Source organism: Rattus norvegicus, chromosome 9 (genome assembly GCF_036323735.1).
Source record: "Rattus norvegicus strain BN/NHsdMcwi chromosome 9, GRCr8, whole genome shotgun sequence".
Classification (NCBI taxonomy): domain Eukaryota; kingdom Metazoa; phylum Chordata; class Mammalia; order Rodentia; family Muridae; genus Rattus; species Rattus norvegicus.
In genome coordinates this window covers 24,997,254-25,022,862 of record NC_086027.1, presented here as the reverse complement: position 1 = coordinate 25,022,862, position 25,609 = coordinate 24,997,254, and the positions used below count along the sequence as shown (strand labels likewise).

General features: G+C 44.2%; 2 protein-coding genes across 11 annotated transcripts in view; one reads left to right on the top strand and one right to left on the bottom strand.

Annotated features, from left to right (window-relative positions):
* Positions 1-8,002, top strand: part of Adgrf5 (adhesion G protein-coupled receptor F5) — a 113,185-nt gene extending 105,183 nt beyond the window's left edge. For 7 of the 10 annotated variants that reach the window (XM_063266632.1, XM_063266631.1, XM_008766833.4 and 4 more), the window contains 4 exons: positions 933-974; positions 1,066-1,125; positions 1,642-1,726; positions 3,790-8,002. In XM_063266632.1, the coding sequence (XP_063122702.1) occupies positions 933-974; positions 1,066-1,125; positions 1,642-1,726; positions 3,790-3,869 (267 nt within the window). In that variant the 3' untranslated portion in view covers positions 3,870-8,002. Of the gene's footprint in view, positions 1-932; positions 975-1,065; positions 1,126-1,641; positions 1,727-3,076; positions 3,144-3,789 lie in introns of all 10 variants that reach the window. The other 3 variants (XM_063266630.1, XM_008766834.4, NM_139110.2) reach the window with 2 other exon arrangements.
* Positions 8,003-21,448: 13,446 nt separating this feature from the next.
* The window catches only part of Mep1a (meprin A subunit alpha), a 29,514-nt gene continuing 25,353 nt past the window's right edge, over positions 21,449-25,609 (bottom strand). Inside the window, 2 exon segments of the mRNA NM_013143.1 lie at positions 21,449-22,245; positions 25,103-25,400. Coding sequence (NP_037275.1) covers positions 22,089-22,245; positions 25,103-25,400 — 455 coding nt within the window. The 3' untranslated portion in view covers positions 21,449-22,088.

Genomic DNA, 25,609 nt, shown 5'->3' with positions numbered 1-25,609 from the left:
TAATTACAAGCACTCAAAGAGACAAGGCGACAGAGTCCTATGCTTCTATGGAACCTTGAACCTTTTATCACCTACATTATAACTTGGTTCCAAATGTCCCTGTAATACAAGTAGGAGGAGAGTCACTATCCTAAACTAGATGAGGCTGTTTACTCAAGATAATCTTGCCTTAGTCTTATCTCTTTAATATAGCACTGCCACTAAGTCAAGTCAGGGTTCCATTTAGTCTATGTGAGCATCAACAAGCTTTGTGAAAACAGGTTCCTGTTAGTCAGTGTATCTCCCTCTAGTGTCTAATAAATACCTTGGTCCAAGGCATGTTTTCAAAGGACAATTGAAGGAAATAGATGCTGGGTACCACATAGTTTCTCTGGAAAGATACGTTGAAAAATGAACTCCCTGTATGTGCCAATCTATTTGGTGATGTTCAGACATTTTTTTCCTAGAGTATGTAGTCATTTACGGTGGGTGCCAATTTGTTAGATGAGCTATGAGAGAAAGATGGACAACAAGGAAGCATCTTGTTCCTGAATGCTTGTGACAAAAAATGGGTGAATCCCAACTCCTACCACAGTGTGTTATAAGCTACAAGATTCTTAGCTTTCAAGATATGCTCCTATGGACAGAAATTATTGATTGTCTTCACAACATAGAGGGAAAAATGAAGAATGATATGGATTAGAAACATGTACTTAGTAGCATAACCTGCATGGAAATACTGTTCATGACTGGAGGAAAATAGAAATGATTCCCTTAGCATCGATCATTTAAGGCTCCTCAGTGCATAACTATTGTTTCTTGCAATTTTATCATGTTCTGGACTTATCACATCCACTCAGATTTGGGAAAGAGGTGGGACAGACTCAACACCTGCTTACTAAAGCTTTCTTTGGAACTGAATCTTAAAACACAGCTCTTAATCCTTTCCACAGGGGCTCTTCATTTTGCTCTTTGGCTGCCTCTGGGATCAGAAGGTAAGAACAATGATAGTTCTTGTGCTTCTGGAAATGTCTAAAGATGCCCAAAGTCTATTGTATTGACCCTGGCTTCTTTTAAATAATACAGGTACAGGAAGCTTTGCTGCATAAGTTTTCATTGTCAAGGTGGTCTTCTCAACACTCAAAGGTAAGCCTGCCATGAAGACATTTCTTGGCTCATATTCTTGTGAAGTCCATTGATATGATATAGGAAGTAGACTATCTCTTACCTTGGGGTTATAACCAGGGTTCCTTAGCAAAGAAAGAAAGATAAAATGGTGAGAGAAAAGGGAAGGAGGGGGAAGGAGGGAGAGGAGGGGAAGGGGAGGAAAAAGAAAGGGAGGTGAGGAACGGGCAAAGAGAAAGAGGGAGGGAAGGGAAAAGGAAAAGAGGGCAGGAAAGAAAGAGAGAGGTAGAGAGGAAGGAAGAGTGAAAGAATAGAGGGGGATGGGTAAAGGGGAGGGGGATCACACCTCATATATATTTACAAGCTATTTTTCCAATCCAGAACATCCCATACACTGGCCTTCACTTGACAAAAATAGCATTTAAAATACAAGAAAGAGGCCACTAGACAGCAGCAAGCCAAACCCTCCAAGAGATCAAAACAGCCTTGATCTCCCAGACTTGCTTTGTGATTATCTTTTCTCCCTCTCTCTTCTAGTCAACATCCTTAGGTTCATCAACACCTGTGTTTTCGATGAGTTCTCCGATATCCCGAAGATTTAATAATCTTTTTGGTAAAACAGGTATGTAGTGACTACTAGGTACTCCCAGGTGGACCAGATCATACTGGCCCTGACCTACTCCTGCCTCCATCCCCTGCTTCTTGTCAGGGACCTAAACTACTGTGTTTAGGGTAGATGTTGAATGCTGGAACTTGTTTACATGCTCACAAGCAACCAGGAGGTGGTTAAAGAGAGGCAGTTACTCTAAATGTAAAAGGGTAACTAATGTAAAGTCACAAAGATGTTAGGAATCTTGTCATGCCCTGGGGATCTGTCTATCAAATAGAAACAGAACCTGCAAGTTTCTGGGCTTGTCCAACACAGAATTCTTTTCTGTGTCACACAAAGAATTAACATGGAGATTTTGGTTATAGAATTCAAGTCAAGGTTGTTCTTCGCCTTTATGAGCTTGTTTTGCATTGACATTTATAAACTGGGTATACATACATGAGGTATCATGCAGCCTAGACATTCCATTGGACACTTCTAAGTTCAACCTGGGAAATAGGAACTAGATAGCATTAATGACTTCAGAACTGATCTTCGCTAATCAAAATGTAAATCCCAGTCCCAACCACTGCCTCCTACAAGACAGTTCCAGAACACTACCCCTGACAGGACAGTCCCAGCATACCACCCGATAGAGCAGACCTGTAACACTGCCCCTCCACAGGGAATGCTGACCACACTCCCCGTCCCACAAGGAAATAACTGTCCAAACTCCGTCCTTTTCATTTCTTTTTCAGTGTTCAGGATCAAAGCCAGGTTCTCATGCATTCTAAGCAAGCCGTCTATTCCTGAGCCACCTCCCAGACGCCCCTCCATCTCTTTATAGCCAGATAGACCTCACAAATGCAAACTTAGACTGTGTGTACTTCCAGACCCTGGCTACCATACATTTGATATCAAATATATCGGAGTCTGAATATTCTGAGAAGTCTGTGGAGACCAAACCTCCACTGGATGTATGGTTCCTGCTTCCATTTGGGGGATCACTCAAGAGACTGGGAGATTGTCCCTTTTACTTTATTAGTCACTAATTTGACCTAAATATGAAATGACCGAGTCTTTAGAACATCAAAACTATTGCACAGCATAGGTATTTAGCATTTCCAACGAAGTGAGCAGAAGTTACAACATAACACACAGAATCTAAACTTTGCAAATACCAGGCCACTAGAATACACTTGTTTTTTTAGAATGATCCAGGTCTAAGTTGGGGTGTGGGCCTTGTTCCTGGTGTATCACGGTCTGAGATTCCTGGTCACTGCTGCTGGGTAGTTTTATGTAGGTCATTGGTACTGCCTTGCTCTGGATAATTTGGGGGAGGGGCGGGAAGCTAATTACTGTAACTTTGGTTTATGTTGTCAGCAACCCCAAAGGTCCCCCAAGGCAATGATGGACACCTTGTTATCAGTGGCAGTTCATCCTCCTGATGGTAGGGTAGTAGTCATTTCAACTCTTCCCTTGCGCGGTGTATGCTGTTTATCTACCCCAAGCACAGTGCACAGTGCCTGCTGTCTGCCCACGTAAGGCTGAGCAGTCATGCCAACTGCCCTCCCTGCTGTCCTGGTCCATGGTACTTCTGTCAGTATCTGTCCCTCTTTGCATCCTGCCTCTTCTTCCCTTATGGTTAATCTTCTCTTTCCCTTTCTTCCCTTTGTGAATCTTCGGCTCAATGGTTTATTCCTTCCTAAGGATGTCCCCAAGTCAAGATAAGCAAGGGGACCAGAAAGCTTTCCTTGTGTAGAAGCCCCCAGGTCCATGCATGTGGGGTCTTACGGAGAGACTTCCTACATTGAGATCTTCCCGGTCCATGTGAAAATCTGACTGCTGGTGTGTGGTATAGTTAGCGCGCTTGGTGGCTGCTGCGCATGCTCGAGGACAGCACTTCCGGGCAGCACTTCCGTTGTTTGTTCTCTGGCATGTTGGGTTAGGGAGGAGGGCAGGCATGGGTTTGTTTCTAGGCATGGCTGCTGCACCAGAGCTCATCTTGGTTCCTTAGAAGAGATATGCCCCACAAAGTGCCTGAACTTTTGTCTTTGAGGCTGAGATGCTGTTTTGTTTTGTTTTTTTTTTTGCAGGAACATATAACGTTTCCACCCCAGAGACAACCAGCTCATCCGTGGAAAATTCCTCTAGTGCTTACTCATTGCTCAACTAGGACCAGATAATGCCAAATTCACAGGAGCTCTCAGAAATAGGGCCCCTGCCAAGAAAAGGGACCCATATCCAAATCTATGGGTAAAGTGTTCTCTCTGCAGACTTCTGGGAGCAGATGCTGAAGAGACTCTTTGAATAGAGAAGATGCTTTCTTTTGTAAAGACAGACTAAATGTTTAATTTTGCTCCCACCCCTATCCCTTGTGTAATGCCAAATATGTATAGTATTTAAAAGAACCCTCCCACAAGGCTCAACCTTTCTCTGTGTATTGTAAAATAGAAAATTGAGAGTTTTACACACACACACACACACACACACACACACACACACACACACCCCATTGGCTACAAAGATAAAAGCTGATTGAAACAGTAAGTAAAAAGTGAGTATCCAGAATTTCAGTGAATTCAAGAAAGGAAGGAGTGGGGAGGGGAGAGAAAGGATGATATAATGGAAGGTAGGAATGAAGGGAAGGAGGGAGGGGTGAGATAGGAAGGAAGGAAGGATGATGTAGAAAACGTTAGGGAGCACATCAATTTCCACAATTGTGATCTAATATGGCTACTCATCTACCACAGCCCTGGGAATGAAATATATGGCTTAAAAAAGGAAAATGAGATGAAACCATGGGGAATGTAGGTAAGTTTCTGATCTTTCCCTGGCTAAAAGGATAAAAGACAGAGGAGGGAAAGTAGAAAAGAAAGTAGGAGGGAAAGATCACCATGAGGATGCTTGTGGCTGGATGATAATATTTGCAAGCAGTGCACCCAAGGAGACACGGTTCTCCTCATGAAAAGGACATGTATGAATCTTTGTATGTCAAGGGTTGAGCAAAGCAGGGTGAACATGCAGAGCATGTATGACAGCCACTCTGTAAGATTCAAGAAAGGTTTGTTTCTCATGATCTGTCAGAAAAGTATTGCATGCTAGTTCATTCAGCATTTTGGAAGCAATGCATGCATATGCATATATTTTCTCCAGTAATTGACAAACTTGATCTACTGCACTGAGATCAGAGTCCCACATCTTCCTTACATGTAACAGCTTTAACCAGGTACTCGCTGTGCATTGTAGAATAGATTTAATAATTGTGTAGCGTGTACATTTTTATTATGCCTTTGTGACTTCATTGCAACCATGGCAACGATAGCCCTTGGTGTGCCATCCGTATTGCTATGCACTATCCTTTCCCAGCCATCTAAGTTCCCAGGCCAATATACATTGAGAGTTTCTATGGCCTGATTTGTGTTTCTTGCAGCCACTTGGAAGGCTTCTGGAGAAAAAGTAGCTGGCTCTTCTGTGCTCCCAGCCATGTTTTACTTTGATAAGGAAACGGCAGATCCCCTACCCCCACCACCAAGAGTTAGATTGTGAATTTATACCTATGTGGTTTTTGTATGTGTGTCTCGCAAAAATACAGATATTTATTAAAACTGCATCATCCATGTTAGAACTCCCATGCTCTGTACCCAAGAGCAAGCATGCATTCCATATCCAAGTGTGGTCTTAAAGGAACAGTGTCAGTAAGGATGATGTCTTAAGTTAATTTCTCACTGCTGTAGTAAGGCATGCTGATGAAAACCTACAGGAAAAAAGGTTTGTTTTGGCTTACCCTTTGGATTACAGCCCATCATGACTGGGAAAGCACGGCTGTAGGAGCATGAAGCCACCCCATCACACAGCCTCAGCAGTCTGGAAATAAAGAACAGGAAGTGGGGTCAGACTGTGCAAACTCTAAGCCCTCCCACCCGGTGACATCTTTCCTCTAGCCAGGCTCCACCTCATAAAAGTTCTATAATCTTCCCAAACAGCACCATTAATTGCGGGCAGAGGGTTCTGATACATGGGCCTATGGGGGACATTTTACATTCAAACAACAACATACAGCAGACTCTTTAGGATGGATATGCAGTGTTGGAGGTTTATGGAATGAGAGATTATGTGGGGTCCTTCCTTGGGAAGACAGGAGAAGAGCCTGAGGTCTGATATTCAAAGTTTTAAGTACTTTCGGTCTCTTAGTTCTAAGCTTAAATTCTACTTCCACTTCTCTGTTCTTCATAGAGGAAGGAAGAGCAGGGTGGGGCATACAAAGTCCCATCCCTTGAGTTCTGTTTCTACTCAAGTGCCATTCGCATCTTCCCACACTTTCGTGAGAACCACCACACACCCGTGCCAATTTAAAGGCTCATTATTTAAACTTCTTACAGGAAAGGAATCCACAGGAAATGTGGGTGCATTCTCCAGAGAGTCTCCAAAGCAGAGCAGAGTTCAGTAGAGGGAAGACAGAGAGGAATCTAGGATGGGGCATCCTTTGGTTTAGAATCAGGTATTAGAAAGAATTGACCTGGACGGTTCAGCCCCTTGGGTTACATTAAGGAGCACTGAGCCAGAGGTGATTGCGTAGTATAACAAAACAACATTTGCATCCTAGAAGCTCAGCACCAGGAGAGGCTGGGGCTTTTGTGCTCAAGAATGCAAAGGTCCAAAGAACACTGAACTTTGGCCCACTTCATTGGTGCCCCTTGGGAGCCATTGGGCTTGACCTTGTAAGGAGATCCTTCACAGCAGCATAATAGTAGGAACTCTGAGCTGGAATTCCATAGGATGCAGATCTGGCCCTCTGCCTGCTTTCATTCAGAAAGACACGTCCCCCTGTCACCAACTAGCATGCCTACAAATTCTAATGCACACATGAATTCATACACAGACCCACAAATTGACAATGACACATAGGAAAATGTTGGGGCACGCGCACACACACACAGACACAGAAGCACATATGAACACACATTAACACCCAAATGCACAGGCACACATGTACAAATGTCTTCATGAGAACTGCCACATCTCTGTTCCAACTGAATGGCTTTGTGTTTAAAATCCCTATGGGAAGTTTGTTGGTTTGTAAATGCAGAATCTAGGAAGGGGCAGACATATACACATCCACTCCAACACGCTCATACACAATGTACCCAGCACTGGATTCCAGAAAAGGAGGCTGGAGATGTGGCTCAGTGGTTAAGAATGTATACTGCTCTTACAGAGGAATCCCAAGTTCAGTTCCCACCATCCACGTTGGGCAACTCACTATCTCCTGCAGCTCTACCTGAAAGGAATCCATTTCTCTCTTCTTGACTTTGAGGGTACGTACATGGATGTGATTAAGGTTTTAAAAATAAATTCCAGAAAATCTCGGTAACAAAACATGGAAGGAGCACTTTGGGGTACAGCACCACTGTACATGGAACCCCACATTAACATTTCTAAATGATACCATAAAGTAAACGCAGTAGCCAAAGTTTTAAAAGATAGAAGTACACAGGGTCTCTGCATGGTGTGAAAACGAGAGCCTGAACCTGTTCTTCAGCAGCATCGGGCACTAATTGTGACAGAGAAGGCATGGCCTCTGATCTTGGTGCCAAGTGAGTCATGTTCACTTTGCTAGGAGAGCGCCCCCTGCTGCCCAAATTCCCACATGTCTTTAAAGTAGATTCCAAGGGCCATCAACTTTCCACTGTCCGTTAAGGTGGTTTCTTGCAAAAAGATCTATCTAGTGTTTCAGGGGTTGTGAAGTTGGAGAATCCAAAAATACACAATCAATACGCAGCAGTGTGCTCAGGGAATACTGTATGAATCACCCAGGGAGGAAATGGAGAAACGCCATGGGAAGTCAGGACCTTTTGTGATTTGTGTAGGGCCCTTCTGAGAGGTCTGTGTTGGAAGATGAGAAAGAGTACAGCAGCCGGTCAGTGTGGAGAGAGACCTAAGGGAGAGTTATGTGCAGGTGAGTGGAGGAGTAACCCACAGCCAGTTACAAAGACAGGAAAAAAAACTATATGGGCTGTTTATTTGGGGAAAACGTGTTTTATCTGCAACAGGTAGAAGTGCTGTCTATGGACTTTTGAACTCCAAAGAGGAAGCCAATGACCCAGGTCAACAGAAGCCTGGCTCCTTGAGAATTCACAAGGAAGGAGCTTAGAACAGACATCTATTTCTTACTGATTGTTAAAGACAACAGAAATAGCATTTCTATTGCAACCAGATGTCTCGGAGTTTAAAATCATATCCTACTAAAATCTCAGTGTATAGTGATGCTTTTTTTCCTAATAATAAAATACCTAATGATTTACCCAGCTTCCTTTGCATATGTTGTCCATTTGTTGGTCAAGTGCTTCTCTGTCTTATGATTCCATATTTCAGCCAGAACCGGATCCTATTCTCCAAAGCCCCAGTGAGGCCTTCAGATTTCCAGACACAGAAGATGCCAGAGGCTCATGACTGAGCTCTGGCAGGTCCCTCAGCTTTGGTCACACAGTCCAGACTCCCAGAAATGTTATGATGATCCAGTGTCGTGCAGGTGCTTTAAACAGGGTCCTTGAAGCAAAGTGAACGGGACCTCAATATCTAGGAAATAAATCAACTCACGTCTGCTCCAACATGTGTGGTTTGGTTGACTGAAGTACAATCCCCCGTGTCCTATACACATAAATATTTTCTAGCACATTCATCTAAGCTGAGGTTGGCAAGGCTCCTGCACCTGTGCTTCTGGAGTGGGAAAGTCTACACGAAGAGGGCAGGTAGCTACAATGGCTGAAGTCCACTCTGAGTAAGACACCTACAATTTATTTCCAAAGACCATTTCACAGACTGGAGAGTCACAAAAGACCTCAGTTGTGGGGTTCTTTCCTCATCACCAAAATCTTATTGGTGGAACCCATGACAAAGCTAAAACAGAAGTCACACGCTCAACCCCTTCCACACAGGCTGTTGGGTGATAAAGTGAGAATGAAGAATGTCCAGGACACACTTTTCACAAATGGGACCTGGGCAGAGATTCACAAATGTTCCCCTCTCAGGGATTTTATTCTCTAATCCGGAGCTCAGTTAACTGTGATGGCAACTATTACAGAATAAAAATGGACTATCCCAAGGAATGCAGCAGGGGTGGGGTGGGGGCCATAAAAGGCAACAGGAACCCATAGGGCAAGGCCTGGGAAGACTGCTGTCACACCCCAGTTCTGGCAGCACTGGACAATAGAATTCAAGAATGTCTTCATACTTGCCCTCTTTGGGAGCGATTTTGATCAGTGTCATCTTCTGTCCCATCCTGCCATTCAGTACCTCCCTCTCCCACCACTCTGCCCTTAGTTGTAGAAAGAGGTGTTTGATTTGGATTAACTGAAGAAAAGTATTACATCCATTTGCTGGCATTTCTGGAACCATGAGACTTTCCCCATGCCGCAGAAGCCTTTTCACAGCTGTCTGAATCAGCATCCTCTCTCACATCTCCAGCAGGGCTAGTAAGCGGCAGCTGGCTTCAGTGGTGTGGCCTGTGGTCCACCCTGTTTGGTTCTCCTGAAGCTTGGTCACCACCTGGTGGACATTAGAGGATGTGTCTCTTTTGTGGAGCCTGAGGCTGAGGGTCTCTGGTGGACAACACACAGCGATGTAACTTTGGTCAGCTAAACAGAATGAAGTCCAGAATGAAGTCCAGCACTGCACGACAGGTGTGGGGAATGAAGAAATCACTCCCCACCCCTCACCCCTGCCTGTAAATGTTACAGCTCTAAAAGGAACAGTTTTCCCAATGTACCTGATACAACTTTGAGGGGAAAGATATCCTGGCAGTTGGGAACTAAAGAATAGCAGATGCACACACAACAGACCTCACACAGATTTACTGGAAAAGACATAAGAGAGTGGCTGCTTCTGCTCAATCGAGAAACAGCAAAGAACTGAATAGGAATTGGGCTTTACATAGAGTTTCTTGGGAATGGCGTTTTCCAGGGTGGAAATATCCAGGGCGGGGATTGGTGGGATTTCAAGTCCTAAGCTTGGGTCGAGCTCAGGGATTAGTAGGTTTTCAAGCTCAGGGATTGGTGGGTTTTCAAAACTCAGCCATGAGCTCAGACTTTTTACCTTTTTACCTGGACCACCTCCTTCCACTGTGACATTGTGATCTTTACAGGGACTAGTTAGGAAACACAGAGAGGTGTGCACACATACAGTTGAACCATACATAGGGCATTTGTAGGCATTTGTGTGTAATATATACATATATATGTTAATATATTAACATATATTATAATACATATATAACTCTCCATTGCCCTACCAAAAGCTTATTTATGCGATCAATCAAATCTAGAGATGCTCCCAGAAATGGTGCCACACTCCACCCTGCCCCCACTTGTGTGCACATAAGCCATCACCACTATCCCACATTTTCAAACAGAATTCTGGAAGACATTTAAGGAAGAAGCTTGGGTTGAGGCCTTCCATGTTTCCTGAGAACAAACACTTTCTCCATGAGTGAAGCTGTAAAAGAAAAATTTGAATTCCCCTATTCCATTTTCTACCTCAGCCATCAAAGAGTTTTATTCAGTCACAGAGAAAAGTATAATTATGTCATTTGGAGAAAATTGGATGTGATTGGGGATGGTTATGTTATGAAATGTAAGCCTGATCCAGGAAGACAAACATCTCCTAGATTCAACACACACACACACACACACACACACACACACACACACACACCACATAAATAGAATGGAGACTATTTGGGAAGAGGAAGGGAGAAGCAGAAAGCAGACGTAGGGAGGAGGGAGAAAGGAGGGTAATGGGGTAAATATGGTTGCAGTGCAGATTGTACTTAACTCAGATGTCATTCTGTAGACTAGAAGACGGTTCACCAGACATCTTCCAGAGGACTCAAGTTCAGTTCCCAGTACTCATGTCAAGCACCTCACAACCTCTGTAACACTAGCTCTAGGGGGCACACTGCCATCTTCTGGCCAACCTCTGTAATACCAGCTCCAGGGGACACACTGCCATCTTCTGGCCTTGTGGTTACCGGCAGCCATTTGCACATACACACATATGCCTGAGTTTTAAAAATAAAACATTTTATATGTCACTATGAAACTTACCACTCCGTACAATGAATTTACATCAATTGTTTAAAATTAGGCTATTGTTATTATTTTTTTAAAACTGGGACAGGCTTTCAATTTTCAACCCACACGGAATCTTCAGCTGTCTAGGGTTGTCTTTAGTCTAGCCAGCAGCTGATGCCATATGGTAAGCTTCTCATCTGCCCTCTAGGCACACATTGCCAAAGCGGGAGCCAGGAAGAGAAGTGGGAAGGCTGACACTTGGAGCAGAGGGACAAACTGAATTGGCTTTACGGAATGAAACAGATAACTTCCTAATGTGTGAGGGCAGATCTCCTGTGTCTTGGGAGGTTGGCTCTATCCCCAAAGAGTAGATCTTACACCTTTCCTCTTATGTTGGATATTTGTTTACCACAGAACACAATCTCAGTAAGAGGCAAACTTCATACGCAATCCCTGTTGAAGAGGCACGGGGTTCTAGCAATCCAAAACTGAGTTGTTACAACAGACCTGACTGACCATGTTGTTCAGGGGGTTGTGGGAGTGTTTGAGATTTTCAGCTGAGATGCCATTGGGTACTTAAGGGGTGCTTGTTCTGTGGGAACTTGGAAGGTAATGCTGAGAGCTGTGCAGATGATGGAGGCCTGGATTGTGAAGTTTCAAAATGAAGCAAAGACTTTAATTAGGCCCTATGCCGGTTGATTTTGTCAGCCTGAAGCAAGCTAGAGGCATCTTGGAAGAGAGACTCTGAATTGAGACCAAAAGATCTGGTTGTAGGCAAGGGAGGGGAAAATCCATTGTTAGTGGCGCCACTGGTGGGCTGGTGGTCCTGGGGACAAGATGAAATCAGGCTAAACCAATGAGGAGCAAGCCAGTAAGCAGCACTCCTCCATCGCCTCTGCAGTAGCTCCTGCTTTCAGGTTCCTACCCCAACTTAGCATAGCAACAGAGTGTGACCTTAGAGCTGTAAATGAAAAACACTCTCCTCCCCAAGTTGTTTATGGCCATGGTGTTTTATCCCAGCAGCAGAAACCCTAAGACAGGGCCATTTGTATGGTATATTTGGATTAAAAATCTGTGGTTTCTCGTCAGCTGTGGCTATACAGTCAGCTATGATTAGCAAGCCACCAGGATCACTGAAGCCTTACTGGGGTCCGCTGAGGCTACAAGATCAGTTGTTATTAGGAAAAGAACAACATCACTGTGGTGGAATCTTCTCTGAATATTTTCTTGGGGTCAGCATACAGAGCTGTGATCTAGACAGGGGGCAGGACATGTTATCGTGATCTGGCAATAAACTTGATAATACGTAAGTCTCCCTAGGTTGTATGGGTTTGAGTTCAATAAGAAACTTCAAGAGTGTAGGAGTCATGCGATGTGTCTGGGACTTGGCACTGTGTGGTAGGATTTGAGTCCCTACAGAGAGTCCATAAGAAGCCACTGGGGAAGGTGTAGCATTATTTGCAGTGAAAACCCCAGGACTGAAGAGACCAGGGAGAGAGGCGAGGCTTGGTACCATGAGGCAAGACGGTTGTTCCTGAAAAGAGAAGAGACCAGTGGTAAAGGAGCAGCCCCGGTTGCAGAGATAACTCCAGCAGATTGGAGATACCAAGACTGGAGGATGGTCACCTGTAGAGGGCCGCAATAACATTCACCACCACTAGATGGCGCTGGCTTCCACTGCGCCCCACGTGGAAGGCCAGGATAGCCTCCGCCATTACAAGATGGCGCCAGCCTTCGCCGCGCCAGCCGGCCCCCTTTCAGGAAGTTAACTCTGCGCATGTGCAAGAGTGCCTTCGTACCAGGTCTTTGCCCACTCCGGGGCGTGCCTTATGAGATCATGGGTAAACAACCAATCAGGTGTGGATGCGCCATGCTAGGGTGTATATAAGCGTGCCATGTTGGCGCGGCGAGGCTTCTCTTTAAGATTAAAATAAAAGTTTGGTCACGGCAAGGATTTCTATGTACCCGCGTGTTTCTTGCCGGCGAGAGGTTGCGCGTGGGACAGTCACCAAGGACATGGTGTGGAATGGCTCTGAGTCTGTAAGACAAACTGTGTGTGTTTCATATGGCAGAGATGGAGTAATTGGAACCTGAGGATTGTGGGTACTGGGTGTTGTATATTGAACTACAGGATTTGATCAATACTGCTGGATATTGGTTTTGCTTTGCTTTTATTGTAATTGTGCCCTGGTTCTTCCCTCTTGGAATAGAAGATATTTATCTTGTTTCTGGTTTTACAGGAGCCCATAGTTGAGAGAATTTAGACTTTCAAAGAGGCATCACATTGAATTAATTTATTCATTTTTTTGAGAAAGGGTTTCTTTTTGTAGTCCTGGCTGTCCTGGAACTGGCTCTGTGGCCACCAGGTTGGCATTGAATTCAGGGGTCCACCTGTATCTGCCTCCCAAGTGCTAGAATTAAAGGCTTGTGCCACGTGGCTGAGCCATTCGATTTTGAAAGAGAACTTGGACTTTATTACACTGTTGAGAAACTTTAAGACAAGGGGACTTTTAAGAATTAGTTTTGTATTGTGAGATTAATATGAGATCCTGTGGATAAACAAATGAAAGGTAATGGTTTGATTAGGATTTGTTTGTGTGACAACTTTACAAGGGGACAATTGTGCTGGTTAGTTTTGGTCAACTCAGTATAAGCTGGGATCCTCTGAGAAGAGGGAACCTACATTAAGGAAACGCTCTCTCCGGATTGGCACGTTGGCAAGTCCATGAGGCATTTTCTTGATTGTTTATTACTGAGGGTTAGCTCATCCTACTATGGGCAGTGCCATGCTATCCCTGTGGCCCTAGGATAGAGCTGAGGGGCTGGAGAGATGGCCCAATGGTTAAAAGCATTGGCTGCTCTTCCAGAGGACCTGAGTTCAATTCCCAGCAACCATATGGTGGCTCACAACCATCTGTAGTGGGATCTGATGCCCTCTTCTGGTGTGTCTGAAGACAGCTACAGTGTACTCATATAAGTAAAAGTAAACAAACAAACAACAAGCTGAACAAGAGCCTGGGGTGAGGGTCAGTAAGTAGCACCTCTCCGAGGTCTCTCTTAGTTCCTGCCTCCACGTACCTGCCTTGGCTTCCCCCAGTGATGAACTGTGATCAGGACTTGGAAGCTTCTGGCCAGGTCTTAACCACAGCAATAGAAAGTGAACCAAGGCATAAGTAAATATTCTTTTTCTCCTCACTTTCCAGACTGAATAAAGTAAACACAGAGACATTAGCCACTTGCGGAACGTTCCCACAGCCATGCATCTCTAGAGTTGAGAGGTAAATGCAGTGTCTCACAGCAAACATGAGAACCTCACTGTATTCCAACCTATTGTCATTGCTTCAGTGCAAACAGGTTTGCATAGGAGGATGAGTTGTTAGGCCACAGAATGTGTGTGTGTGTGTGTGTGTGTGTGTGTGTGTGTGTGAGAGAGAGAGAGAGAGAGAGAGAGAGAGAGAGAGAGAGAAAGAGAGAGAGAGGGAGAGGGAGGGAGAATGAGTTGTAAAGGGAAAAAGGTAGAGAAGCTGTCTTATTTGTATTTATTTTTTAAAAAGTGTGTGTGTGTGTGTGTGTGTGTGTGTGTGTGTGTGTGTGTGTGTGTGTTGTCTGCATGCATGTCTGTACACCACATATATATGCCTGGTATCCACACGTTCCAGAAAATGGCATGGATCCTCTGGAACTGGAGCTACAGGCAATTATGAACAGGTTAGATTTGACTGTTGGCAATCAAACCCAGGTCCTCTGAGGAGCAGCCAGTACTCTTAACAGCTGAGCCATCTTTCCAGTCCCAAGTTAAATCTAACTCAAGCTTAATGTCATTTTATGATTTTACTCAGGGGCAGGCGACAAATGTTTTGGACAAATTCGGCTTCCTTTGTCAGTCTGAAAGAATGGCATCAATGGTAGACTTCCGATTAGCCACCGAGTGCACTTCCTGAACAAAGCAGCATGGCCACCCCTAAACATTTGTTGTCATTCAAGTGAACTTCCTGTGTGTCTTTGATGCTGAAGATTTCTTTTTTTAATTCTTGGCACAGATCTGTCAAGCAATCTCAGGTGGTTGGCTACCACAGAGAAGGAAAATGTGATTTCCCAGAAATCACTTCATTTCCAATGAAGTGTGAGTTTTTCGAGGCTGCGTTTAAACAGAGAATGGGGAGGACTGAGACACTGTAATAACAGAGTTGGCTCCTACATCTTTTTCCAGACTGAAGCAGGGTCGTCTGGGTCATTTGACTCTTGCTTCACTTGCATGGGCAGTCAGATGACAGTGACATAGCTGCTGCTGATCCCTGATTGAAAGCCTGGTAGTTTGTGTGTGTCTTTCTACCTTGCATGGCCTACTGAAACTGATGACTTTTTAAAATGTGTGTGTGTGTGTGTGTGTGTGTGTGTGTGTGTGTGTGTGTGTGCGCGCGCACGCGTTGGAAAAGTCATCCTTGTGACTCAGTTTCCACAAATAATGGTGGCAATGATGGTGCTGGCACTGGGACAATCTCTACCAAGAGCTGAGGGGTTCTTACAGAGCTAACAAACAGATCAGACCTAGAACCCAGACATGACCGAGTAAGTCAGCTGTTGTCATGTTGAGACATTCCCTGTGGATATTCTGAGGCTCAGGTAGAATCTCCACAAATAATAAAAGAAATAAAAAACATACACCTTCTACACTTCATATTTAATTTATGGTTAGGAGGCTTTGAAAAGACTCCCGGGAGCTGGGAAGATGTCTCAGTCAGTAAAATGCTTCTTCTGCAAGCTTGAGGACCTGAGAAGTAGAGACAGTTGGGAAGCAATATCCAACATAGATCTTTTGCTTCTACACACCTATATGAGCATGTACACACACACACACACACACACACATCACACACACACACATCACACACATCACACACATGAAAGAAACAGAAGAATCACAAAGACACAATATATCTTTTTATTGAGAATGTCATACAATGTATTTTGATCACATTTGAGGGTCATTTGGTCACATCCCCAACTTCTCTCTATTACTCTCCCCAGATTCACTCCTTCCCCAGTAGAACACCTCAATTCATGTCTTCCTCGATGTTTTGCTGGCTTGTTTCAAGAGCCCTGACTCTAGTTGATATGCCCATAAACTTCTGAGTGTGTGGCTATCCATGGAAATACTTTGTAGGTTGACCTACAAAGAGTGATTCTGTGAAAGAAAACCGACATGGCCTCCCCTAGAGGCCACCAAGCTAGGCATGGAGGCAAGTGAACCTTTTCTGCTGCAAGTACCCCATGCTAACTTGACTAAGGTTTGAGTTTCAAACCAAACCCATGCATTCTAACCGGAATGGAAGACAAATTCATAAAACACTTTGAGAGTCTGGTGAGCTTCAGAGACTTTACATATCACTCAACTCGTTTAATCCTTTTATCAATTCTATTATTTTCTATCTTTACTTTTGACAGTTATGCCACATTCATAGCATCAATCAAGGATCTCATTGACAAGTAAGGGCAGAATCACAGACGAAACTAGTTTAAGCAGAAATAGGGACTTGTGAGCTCCCATCCACTTGGGGAATTATAGGTTCAGACACAGAGAGTTCAGGCTCAGGCACTGTTCTCAGAGTTCTCAGGTCTCCTTTGGTGACTCTGTCTCCCTCCACATGTTTATTTCATTCCAAGACAAACCTGGGAGAAAAGACTTCTCTGAGGCTAACCCAGATGCAATTGGAGGCATCGTGACTGGCTTAGCCTCAGCTGTCGGCTGCTCTGGCAGAATTGCGGTTTTTCCTCAGTTAAGTTTTACTTCACACAAAGAAGCTCTTTAGTAAGCTGCTTAACAGACCACATCGGCTCCAAGCCTTCTCAGGAATTTTGAAATTCCTCTTCCTTTGATCCCCCCCTCACCTCCTCCTTACCCTCACCTCCTCCCCACCCTCACCTCCTCCCCGTCCTCAGGGCAGCTTCCCTTCTGGCCTTCAGCTTTTATCAGTCCTTGGGATGAAGGAAGTAACTAAGGATGTGTGAGCCAAGACTAAAGTAAGGCCAAGAGATGCTGACAGGCAACATTAATACTTCTGTTCTGTTGGGCAAGCTTAGATGTGCACCTCACCTCCTGTAGGGGAAGAGGGAGAGATTGAGGGGGGAGCAAGACCAGGAGGAGGGAGCTTATGGAAGCTGCTCTCAGTGGCCACGTGGAGAGCTAGGGTTTACGGGTGTCTATTCCTGAGAAAATAGTTGATGGTCGTTTTGCCTATGCTAAGAACCTGCCCCTGCTTTCAGAACTCTCTTCATGTCTTCCTCCCAATGTCTTTAGACTCTGTTTTGTTAATTGTTTGTCTTTTGGTTTTGGAGACAGGGTTACACATAGTTTGTGCTGACCCCAAACTCAGCATGTAACTGAACTCCTGGAAGCCTTGACCCTCCAGCCTTCTGTCTTTTAAGTCCTGAGAGTCTCCACATGCACTGCCACTCCTGGCCAGGCTCCTCCCTTTCTTTTTTTCTTTCTTTTTTTTTTTTTTTTTTGGATTCTTTTTTTCGGAGCTGGGGACCGAACCCAGGGCCTTGCGCTTCCTAGGCAAGTGCTCTACCACTGAACTAAATCCCCAACCCCAGCTCCTCCCTTTCTTAATTCTCTTGCTGAGAGAAATCTTAAGGCATTACTACTTTCCATGGAGCTAGTGGGTCACACATGGGTCCAATTGTCCTAAATTTGTCTAGCCCCTGAGGGAAGCTTCGACCCAAATGAGTTTATGTCTCAGATCACTCTGAGATTCAGGACTGACCCTGGGTAACACTGAAGAAGGCCTGTCTCTAGACCTGAGGATCACTGTGAGCTCCATCTCTTACAAACACATCCATGTGCTCCCTCACATGCAAACACACACCCTGTACTGCTGTCCTTCTATGTCAAACCCCTCACATCAGTACTTACACATACACACAGGCAGGCACATGCCCTGTTGGGCTGTCTTCTGCTGTCAACTCTTTCCTGTCATTTTCTTTTACATCAGTATTTATCAGAGGTTGGTCATGAGCATCGTATTCACTATCTCTAATATACACTTGTGTTTTCAACAGTCTGGCAAATAGTACTTACCATAGGATAAACACCATGCATCTTACAACAGACAGACAGACAAACAAACAAACTTATATTTGTTTCTGTGTGTGAAAATGTGCAAGGGTACACAGGAGTCTCTGAGGCCAGAAGAGAGCTGTTGTTGGGTCCGGTGGAGTTATAGTTACAGTGTTGCGCCATTTTAGCTGTCTTCATGAACATGTAGCAGTAGAAATAGAGGAGTAGTTAGACAAAAGACAGTATCCAGTATAAAGAAAAATAAGCAAAAAAGATTGTAGATAGTGTCAGATAGAGATTAGCTCATATTTCAAAGCTTCTTTGCAAATGCCTGTCTTCTGATAATCTTCTGAAATCCACTGGGAGTGAGAGGTTCAGTCCTTAAGTGACTCACCTGCTGCACCTATTCTTTCTCACTGTCCCCAGTGTACTCCAGGCAGGTACTGGATGTGGTGTTCCTGAGATTCTGTCAAGTCATAAGGTGGCCAATGTAATCCAGAAGAAAGGAGGGACTTGCACACAAGGAGTTAGGCTATGATTTGCTTATAAATGGGCTCAAGGCAATTTTCTGCCAGGATACGTCATCACTAAAATCAGTGCTCCCCAGACGAGGTGGAAGAGTGCCTTCCCAGGGTGCTGCTAGAAGAAACAGTCACTCTGATTCTTATTACTTATCATCTGAAGATCTTTATCAGCAGTCTCCAAAAGTCAGGCAAATTCTAGTGTGGAAGGAGAGGGGCTCACAAAGTCCCACTCCTAAACGGCATATTGGCAATTAATGGCTGCTAGCAGAGGGAGTCAGTTTTCTTCAGGGTTATGCCCCTGATAGGCCCGGCCACTCTTTAGTGGACAGTTCTACTCCCACACAGGTACTACTGGCATAAAGTGGATTCCCTAGAGTGTGGGGGGTTAACGAGAAGGGACTGAGAATGGGTTCAATCAGAACATGCTACTTGCATGTTCTGAAATTCTCAATCAATTTTAAAATGCAACTGCATTAGGTTAAAGCCCATGAGATATCATAACATCTCAAGACAACAATAGTTTAAGAAACATGAAGGCAAGCAAGGTGGTCCTCACTTGTGATCCAAACACTCGAGAAGCTTGCAATGAATTTGAGGCTAGTCTGGGCTACGTAGTAAGCTCTTGTTTTAATAAAGAAAGAAAAAGAGGGGGAGGAAAGGAGAAAGAAAATAACTTAAAACAAATAGCATGGGGGTGGTGCTTATTACTTGTGTGAAGAATATTAGACATGCTCTTTGTATTGGTGAGGCTGTTGTAGGGTTTGACTGCTGTGAACAGACACCATGACCAAGGAAACCCTTATAAGGACAACATTTAATTGGGGCTGTCTTACAGGTTCAGAGGTTCAGTCCATTATCATCAAGGTGGGAACATAGCAACATCCAGGCAGGCATGGTGTGAGAGAAGTTGAGAGTTCTTCATCTTCATCAGAAGGCTGCTAGCAGGCTACTGGCTTCCAGGCAACTAGGATGAGGGTCTTAAAGCCCACACCCACATGGCACATCTACTCCAAGGACACCCCTACTCCAACAGGGCCATACCTTCCAATATTGCCACCGCCTGGGCCGAGCATATACAAACCATCAAAGAGGCTGAATTACCCGAACAGAGAAACCAACTTAAACTAGGACCCTATTTGGTCCCTGATCTCCCTCACTAGGTAGAGGATTCCATTGGTGATTAAGCCAGACCGCGGGTTCTGAACTGTGGATGGATTTTTCTGAATGCTACATAAACCTTGAGATGGTAAAGCTGAGTATCCGGATGGAATCAAATCATTAAAGCCTAAGAACTGCTTTAAAAAACATGCAGGGCTGCCTGGATACTTGGTTCAAGTCTACATCCAGGATGCTTGATTTGCTGACTGTTTCCTATTCACTAGAACATCAATTATCTCTTAAGGTTCATGGAGAAGACCAGCAGCACCAGCAGCACCTGGTAACCTTTTAGAAACGCAAATCACCAGACCACTGCAGACATACTAAATTGGAAACCCTGACACGGGGCTCTGCCATGGATAGCAACTGCTTCTGAGGGGTGGGTGTGCTCCCAGGCATGGTTTGCTGTCTCTAGTTGGAGAGTGTCTGCTGTGTATAGCTTTTGCTACTCCACCAGAGCTCTGGAAATGGACAGCACTACCAGCCCTGATCCAGATAATATTGGATCCATGGATGAAACACACACAAACACACACACACACACACACACACACACACAGAGTTGCTCAATTTCAATTTGCCTTATTGGCTCAACTGCTGGGCACCTCCAATCTACCTCGACTAACATGCTCTTCTCAGAGCTCTCAGCTCAACACCCTGAATCTGCACTCAACTTCAGTTGCTCAGGCACCTTCAGTTCCAGCTTAACATCCCCAATCTCCCACCTGTAGAAGCACCTGTGGTTCCCCCATATCTCACATGGCCGGTTCACATTTCTCCTCTTAAGCATAGCAAATCTATTCTCTTCCCTCTTCATTTGCCATTTGCCTGTAGGGACCTGAAAGTCCTCCCTATTCCTTCTGCCCAACAATTGTCCCATGGCTTCTTTACCAATAGATCAAGAACCAATTGGGGAATAGGACCTTAGCATCAGCTTATGCAGGATAGAAAGAGCTACACACAAGTGGCTGTGCTCTGTGTCCTTTTGTGGCTCCCCACAAGGTACTCTCTTATCTTTGCATGGAAGGAACTCTTCCTTTACCCTCACATTTGTTCCAAGGCATGCTAACTCTGTGGAAAAGCAGTGAAGTCTGAGCCTAAGAAGTCCGGCCACCTAAATCCTGGACCACTCAGGTTGTTGGGGATCTTTTCTGTCATTAAACATCAAGCACCAACTCTTTGCTGGCTGATGAGGGAAATTGAAAACATTCCTGTTTATTGGGTCCATCTTGGAACTTTCCTATTTGAGCTGCATTTTATCAGCTTGGAACTACAGAGAGACAAAGTATCTAAAGATACTCCTTAAATCATTCTAACACTCAAGAGATATGAGGCCCTTGGGAGAAGGGAGGCCTGGTGGAAAGGAGGAACAGCAACCTATTCTCTTGGTGACAGGGGAGAGGAGAAATGGGATGAGGAACTGTGGGAGGGGGGCAAAAACTGGACTATAAAAAATAAAAGTAATAAAAAGGATTTAAAGATAAAATTTTAAAAAATGATAAAGTTCTACCTGATGCCTTTGGTCTGTCAATGTAATATAATAATGTAATACAGTTATACATGGATACCATAGAAAATAAACTTTCATCATCATGCAGGGTCTCATGTAGCTCTTATTGAAGCTTGTACTTGAGGTTGACCTTGAACTCTTGATCTGCCTGCCTCTGCCCAGAATGGTGGATTACAGGTGAGGGCTAACAAGCTGTAAAGAGCTGGGAAGCAACCCTGGGTTTTATGCTTGTTAAGCAAACATGCTACAAGCTCAAGTACATCTCCAGTCCCCAAATAAACTTTAAAATTTTAGAATAGGAAAAAGAGGTCTTTGGGCATCTACCTACCTACCTACCTACCTACCTACACACACACACACACACACACACACACACACACACACACACACACACACACACACACACACTGGGGACATAGAGTACACGTGTTGCATATTTAATGGTTTTATTAAGCCTTTTCCTTAAAATCAGAACAAGAAAAAAGTACATGCCATGGAAACTCAGCTGACCAGAGGAATCTGTGAAATCATTTCACAAGAAACTACATGAGCAATAAGACAGTAGTTTTCCCATCTAGTGTAAACTGGGTATTTGGTTCTGATACACCTGCAAATAGACTTAATCATATGTTTTACAATATGAGGAAGAAAAAAAGACTTATTATACCACAGCTATTCACTCGCTTATTGGTTCATTCATTTAATGCTTACTGAGTACCCACAATACACCAGTAAGGTATGCTTCTAGCACTGGGGTCAATGTGGTAGCAGAGGATAACATGCTCCTACCCAACTAGACTTGGTGATTTAAGGGGAGAAGGTCAAGCAAGCAAAGTGTTTATAGTAAAATGCAATGACTGTTATCTTAGGACATAATGGATTCACCAGAAACTCATAGAAGGATAGCAGAACTGTACAGAAATGGAGTGGCAAGAGCCCCACATGAGGTTTGGGGCTTTGGTTTTGGAGGCTCTTTCAAACATGTTTGATGAAGAATATCCCCAAATTATACTGACTACTGGAAGGAAAGTCTAGGTGAAGGAGGCCCTTCTGCAGTCTAGTGGACATCAGCTCACTGCCTCAGCTTTTGGTAAGTGTTGGAGAATGTGATGAAGGTCAAGAAGATCAAAGCAGTGATGCAGCCAATGAGCAGGCCCAGCAAGCTTCCGTGCACATGCATAGCCTGACAGCGCTCCCCTGTGTAGAAAAAGGCATGCCCAGAGACGCACCTGTGGAACAGGAACACAGAGAGTGGAAACCGCCTGAACCTCAGATGCTTCATAGCAACAACCCCACCAATAATAGCAATAACAGTAGCCAGTAATTACAGACTATTTCCAGCCCATTCACGGGCTTTATACATATCGATTCATTTAGTCACACCATGACTTTTTGTGGTAGGGGACGACAATCTAGCCATTCTCGCTGTCCGTTATTTAAGATGAAGAAGCATAAGTAACTGTCAGAGTCACGTGGTTGGTATTTCACCCCTGAAGCTGAGTCTCAAGAGAGAGACCTTGGCCACTTGCATCCAGGAGGAAGGTTTGGACCACTTACAGAGTACTTTACCTGACCCTAGCTCAGAGACACTGCAATGGAAGCTCCCCAGAGAGAACCTGAGTTAGTATATCACTGAAATGCTAAACCTCACAGACTATACCAAGAGACTGTGAGTTGCCACAGTGTCAATGGTCTCTCAAGGTTTCTGGGAGAATGAAGGTTCTGTGCCAATTAAGATTATTGAAACATAGTAGTGCATATTAGCTAAACTCTGGAATGTTTTTAAATAATGTTATTTGGCAGTGAGCATTAGTGGTGCACAACTTTGGCCCCAGCACTCGGGAGGCAGAGGCAAGTGGATCTCTGAGTCCAAGACCAGCCTGATAAACAGAGCAACGTTCAGGAGAGCTTGGGCTACAAAGAGAAACTTTGTCTTGAAAGAAAATGTCATTTTACATAAAGATCATTAAGGGAAGGGCTCCATGCCTTCCATAATGACCATCTCTCCCTTTGTTTTGAACATGTCAACTACAGAGAACTCGATGGAGCAGGCTAGGATGTTCATGAGTCAGGGGTCCTAATATTATCCCTGGAATTCTTTTACTCTTTTAGTCCTTGGGTAAGGGTTGAGACAGGGTTTGAAGACTAGCCTGGAGCTCATTGGGTAGTTCCTGTTGGCCTCAATCAACAATTCTCCTGCATCAGCCTCTCAAGGGGTAGCATTATAAAAGTAAGCTACCACACCTGGCTTTCTTTTACCTTTAAAGGATTCCTCTCTAGCCTGGGAATTTCCTTCTTAAAAATCAATAATAGCAATCAGACAAAATTTCTTCTGATTGACCCCACCAGCTTGAGTTACTTTCAGCAAGCCTATCCCACAAGGCCCTGCTTCAGGGCTGTGCCCTTTGATACATGGATGGCAATTCCTGGCTTTCCATCTGGGACAAGTATGGCTAGTAGGAGTCCCTACTTGGATGTGGTATCTGAAATCCTAGCAGACCTATGTCTTAGATCTGTTATTGGTGCCCAATCTGGGATGAGTCAATGTTTGTGAAAGTGTCCCAGGAACAGTTAATATAAGGAATGCAAAGTACTCTTTGCCTCTGGTACCTAAACATAAGGTCCATCTAAGCAAGAAAAAAAATTCTAGAGTCAACACAGCAATAACAAGGAAAATGTTATGAAGTAAATATCATCACTCTTCAAAAATGTCAAAGTGACAAATGACAAGGATTGTTTCAAGTTGAGAGAGTCTAAGGAGACAAGGAACTAGATGCATTGTGATGTCCTGGAGTAGAAAGGGGACATTGAGGAAAACCTGGTAAAATCTAAATGAAGTCTGTTGTCTGGCCCATAGCATTGCATTGATGATGTTCAAGTCTTGCCTTTGCTAGATTTAACATGGTTGTGTAAAATAGTAACGTGAGAAGATTATTAACAAGAAGAAGAGAATATTAACAAGAGAAGAAGAAGGACACAGGGAAATTAGTAGTATTTGTGCAGTGTCAACATACCTACAAGCCTAAAGTTATTTCCATGTAAAAATTCAAGAGAAAAGAAACAAAGTAGAGATGAGAACAACTCACAGGACACATGTCTGTATGGAATACCTCCTACATCTGCTTTCATCCCGCCTACAGCAGTGATGGTTCTTTCACTACACAGGCTTGTTTATGATGTGTTCTTAAGGCTGTTATGCAAAAGTGAGAGAAAAAAATACCAGGTACAGAAAATTGCACAGGCAAGTCCCAGCTCTGCCATTTATTATCTGGGTAATTTGGGACAAATTACCCTTTGTACATTCATCTTCCCTGATATACTAGATGAAGGTAAGAAGAACTGGGACACAAGATAAGATCAGATCTTGTTGTATAACACTGAGAGGGACACATGATACCCAGATAATGATAATCAGGTGTTCCCATTACAGTTATTGAAAACGTAATGATGGGACAGAACTGATGAATTCTAAAACTATTATTGCTAATACTAAGAGATAATAAGATATCTGCCATCCATGAAGATTCAAGTTTGATCTTGATTCTCTGTAGCAGGTCACAGAGCAGAAAGCCCCTAGGTCACCATTTGTGAGGCCTGGTGCCATAGTCAAGGCAAACAACATCTTATATAATGTGCTCATTGCCATGTTCTATATGTATATACGTGATGTGCATGTGTCGTCGAGCACACACATGTGCATGTGGGTATGTATGTATGTGTGGTATGTGTTCATGAACATGTTGCCAGACATAGACATTGGGTAGTATCTTCTTCAGTTGGCTCTTCACCTTATTCTTTGAGACAGGATCTCTCGCTGAACCAGAAGCTGGCTGATTTAGATAGGTTGGCAAACGAATGAGTTGCATGGATGTTTCTGTCTCCACCTTCCTAGTACTGAAGTCACAGATATGTGTCGCTATGTTCTGATGTTGTATGTGGGTGCTGGGGACCCAAAATGCAAGTCCTCAAATTGCACAGGTAACACCTCCTCCTCAACCCCGCCCCCTCTGTGATGTTTTGAACAGCAAATTTGACTCAGATATGGTAGCCCATCCTCCACTTGCCACCCTTGACCTTGGCACCTACCTGCAGCTGGCCATTCCCTTTACGTTCACACAGGTGCCTTCATTCTGGCAAGGGTTTGGGTCACATGGGTCTCTGAAGTACTGTGGCCAGTTGTGGTCCTCCATGGGACCAGTATTTTCCACTGAGCGCTTTGGTCTGCTGGGCTGTCTCTGGTCCAGCCTTCTTGGCAGGGATTCCTCCATCATGGCTATTCTGGAGTCTCCCAAGGCAAGAGGCTCCTGGCCTTGCAGAAGGAGTCCTCGGGGTATCACGCTTCTGCTGGGAATGGGGACTTCAGTCTGCCTCAAGTGGGTAAGGTCTTCAGGATCCAGACCATGGCAGTGAGAGAATTCAAGATTAGTGACTGACTGTGATGGGTGTCTGCTTCTGGAAGTTCTCTGGGCCTCTTCTTTCTTTCATATTTAACAAATGTGTTTCTCTACCACATTACAAAGAAAAGTGGCTTTGTCTCAGGATACCAGCTCTCTTACTGTAAAAGGATCCTGTCACACTCTTCCTTACTGGATT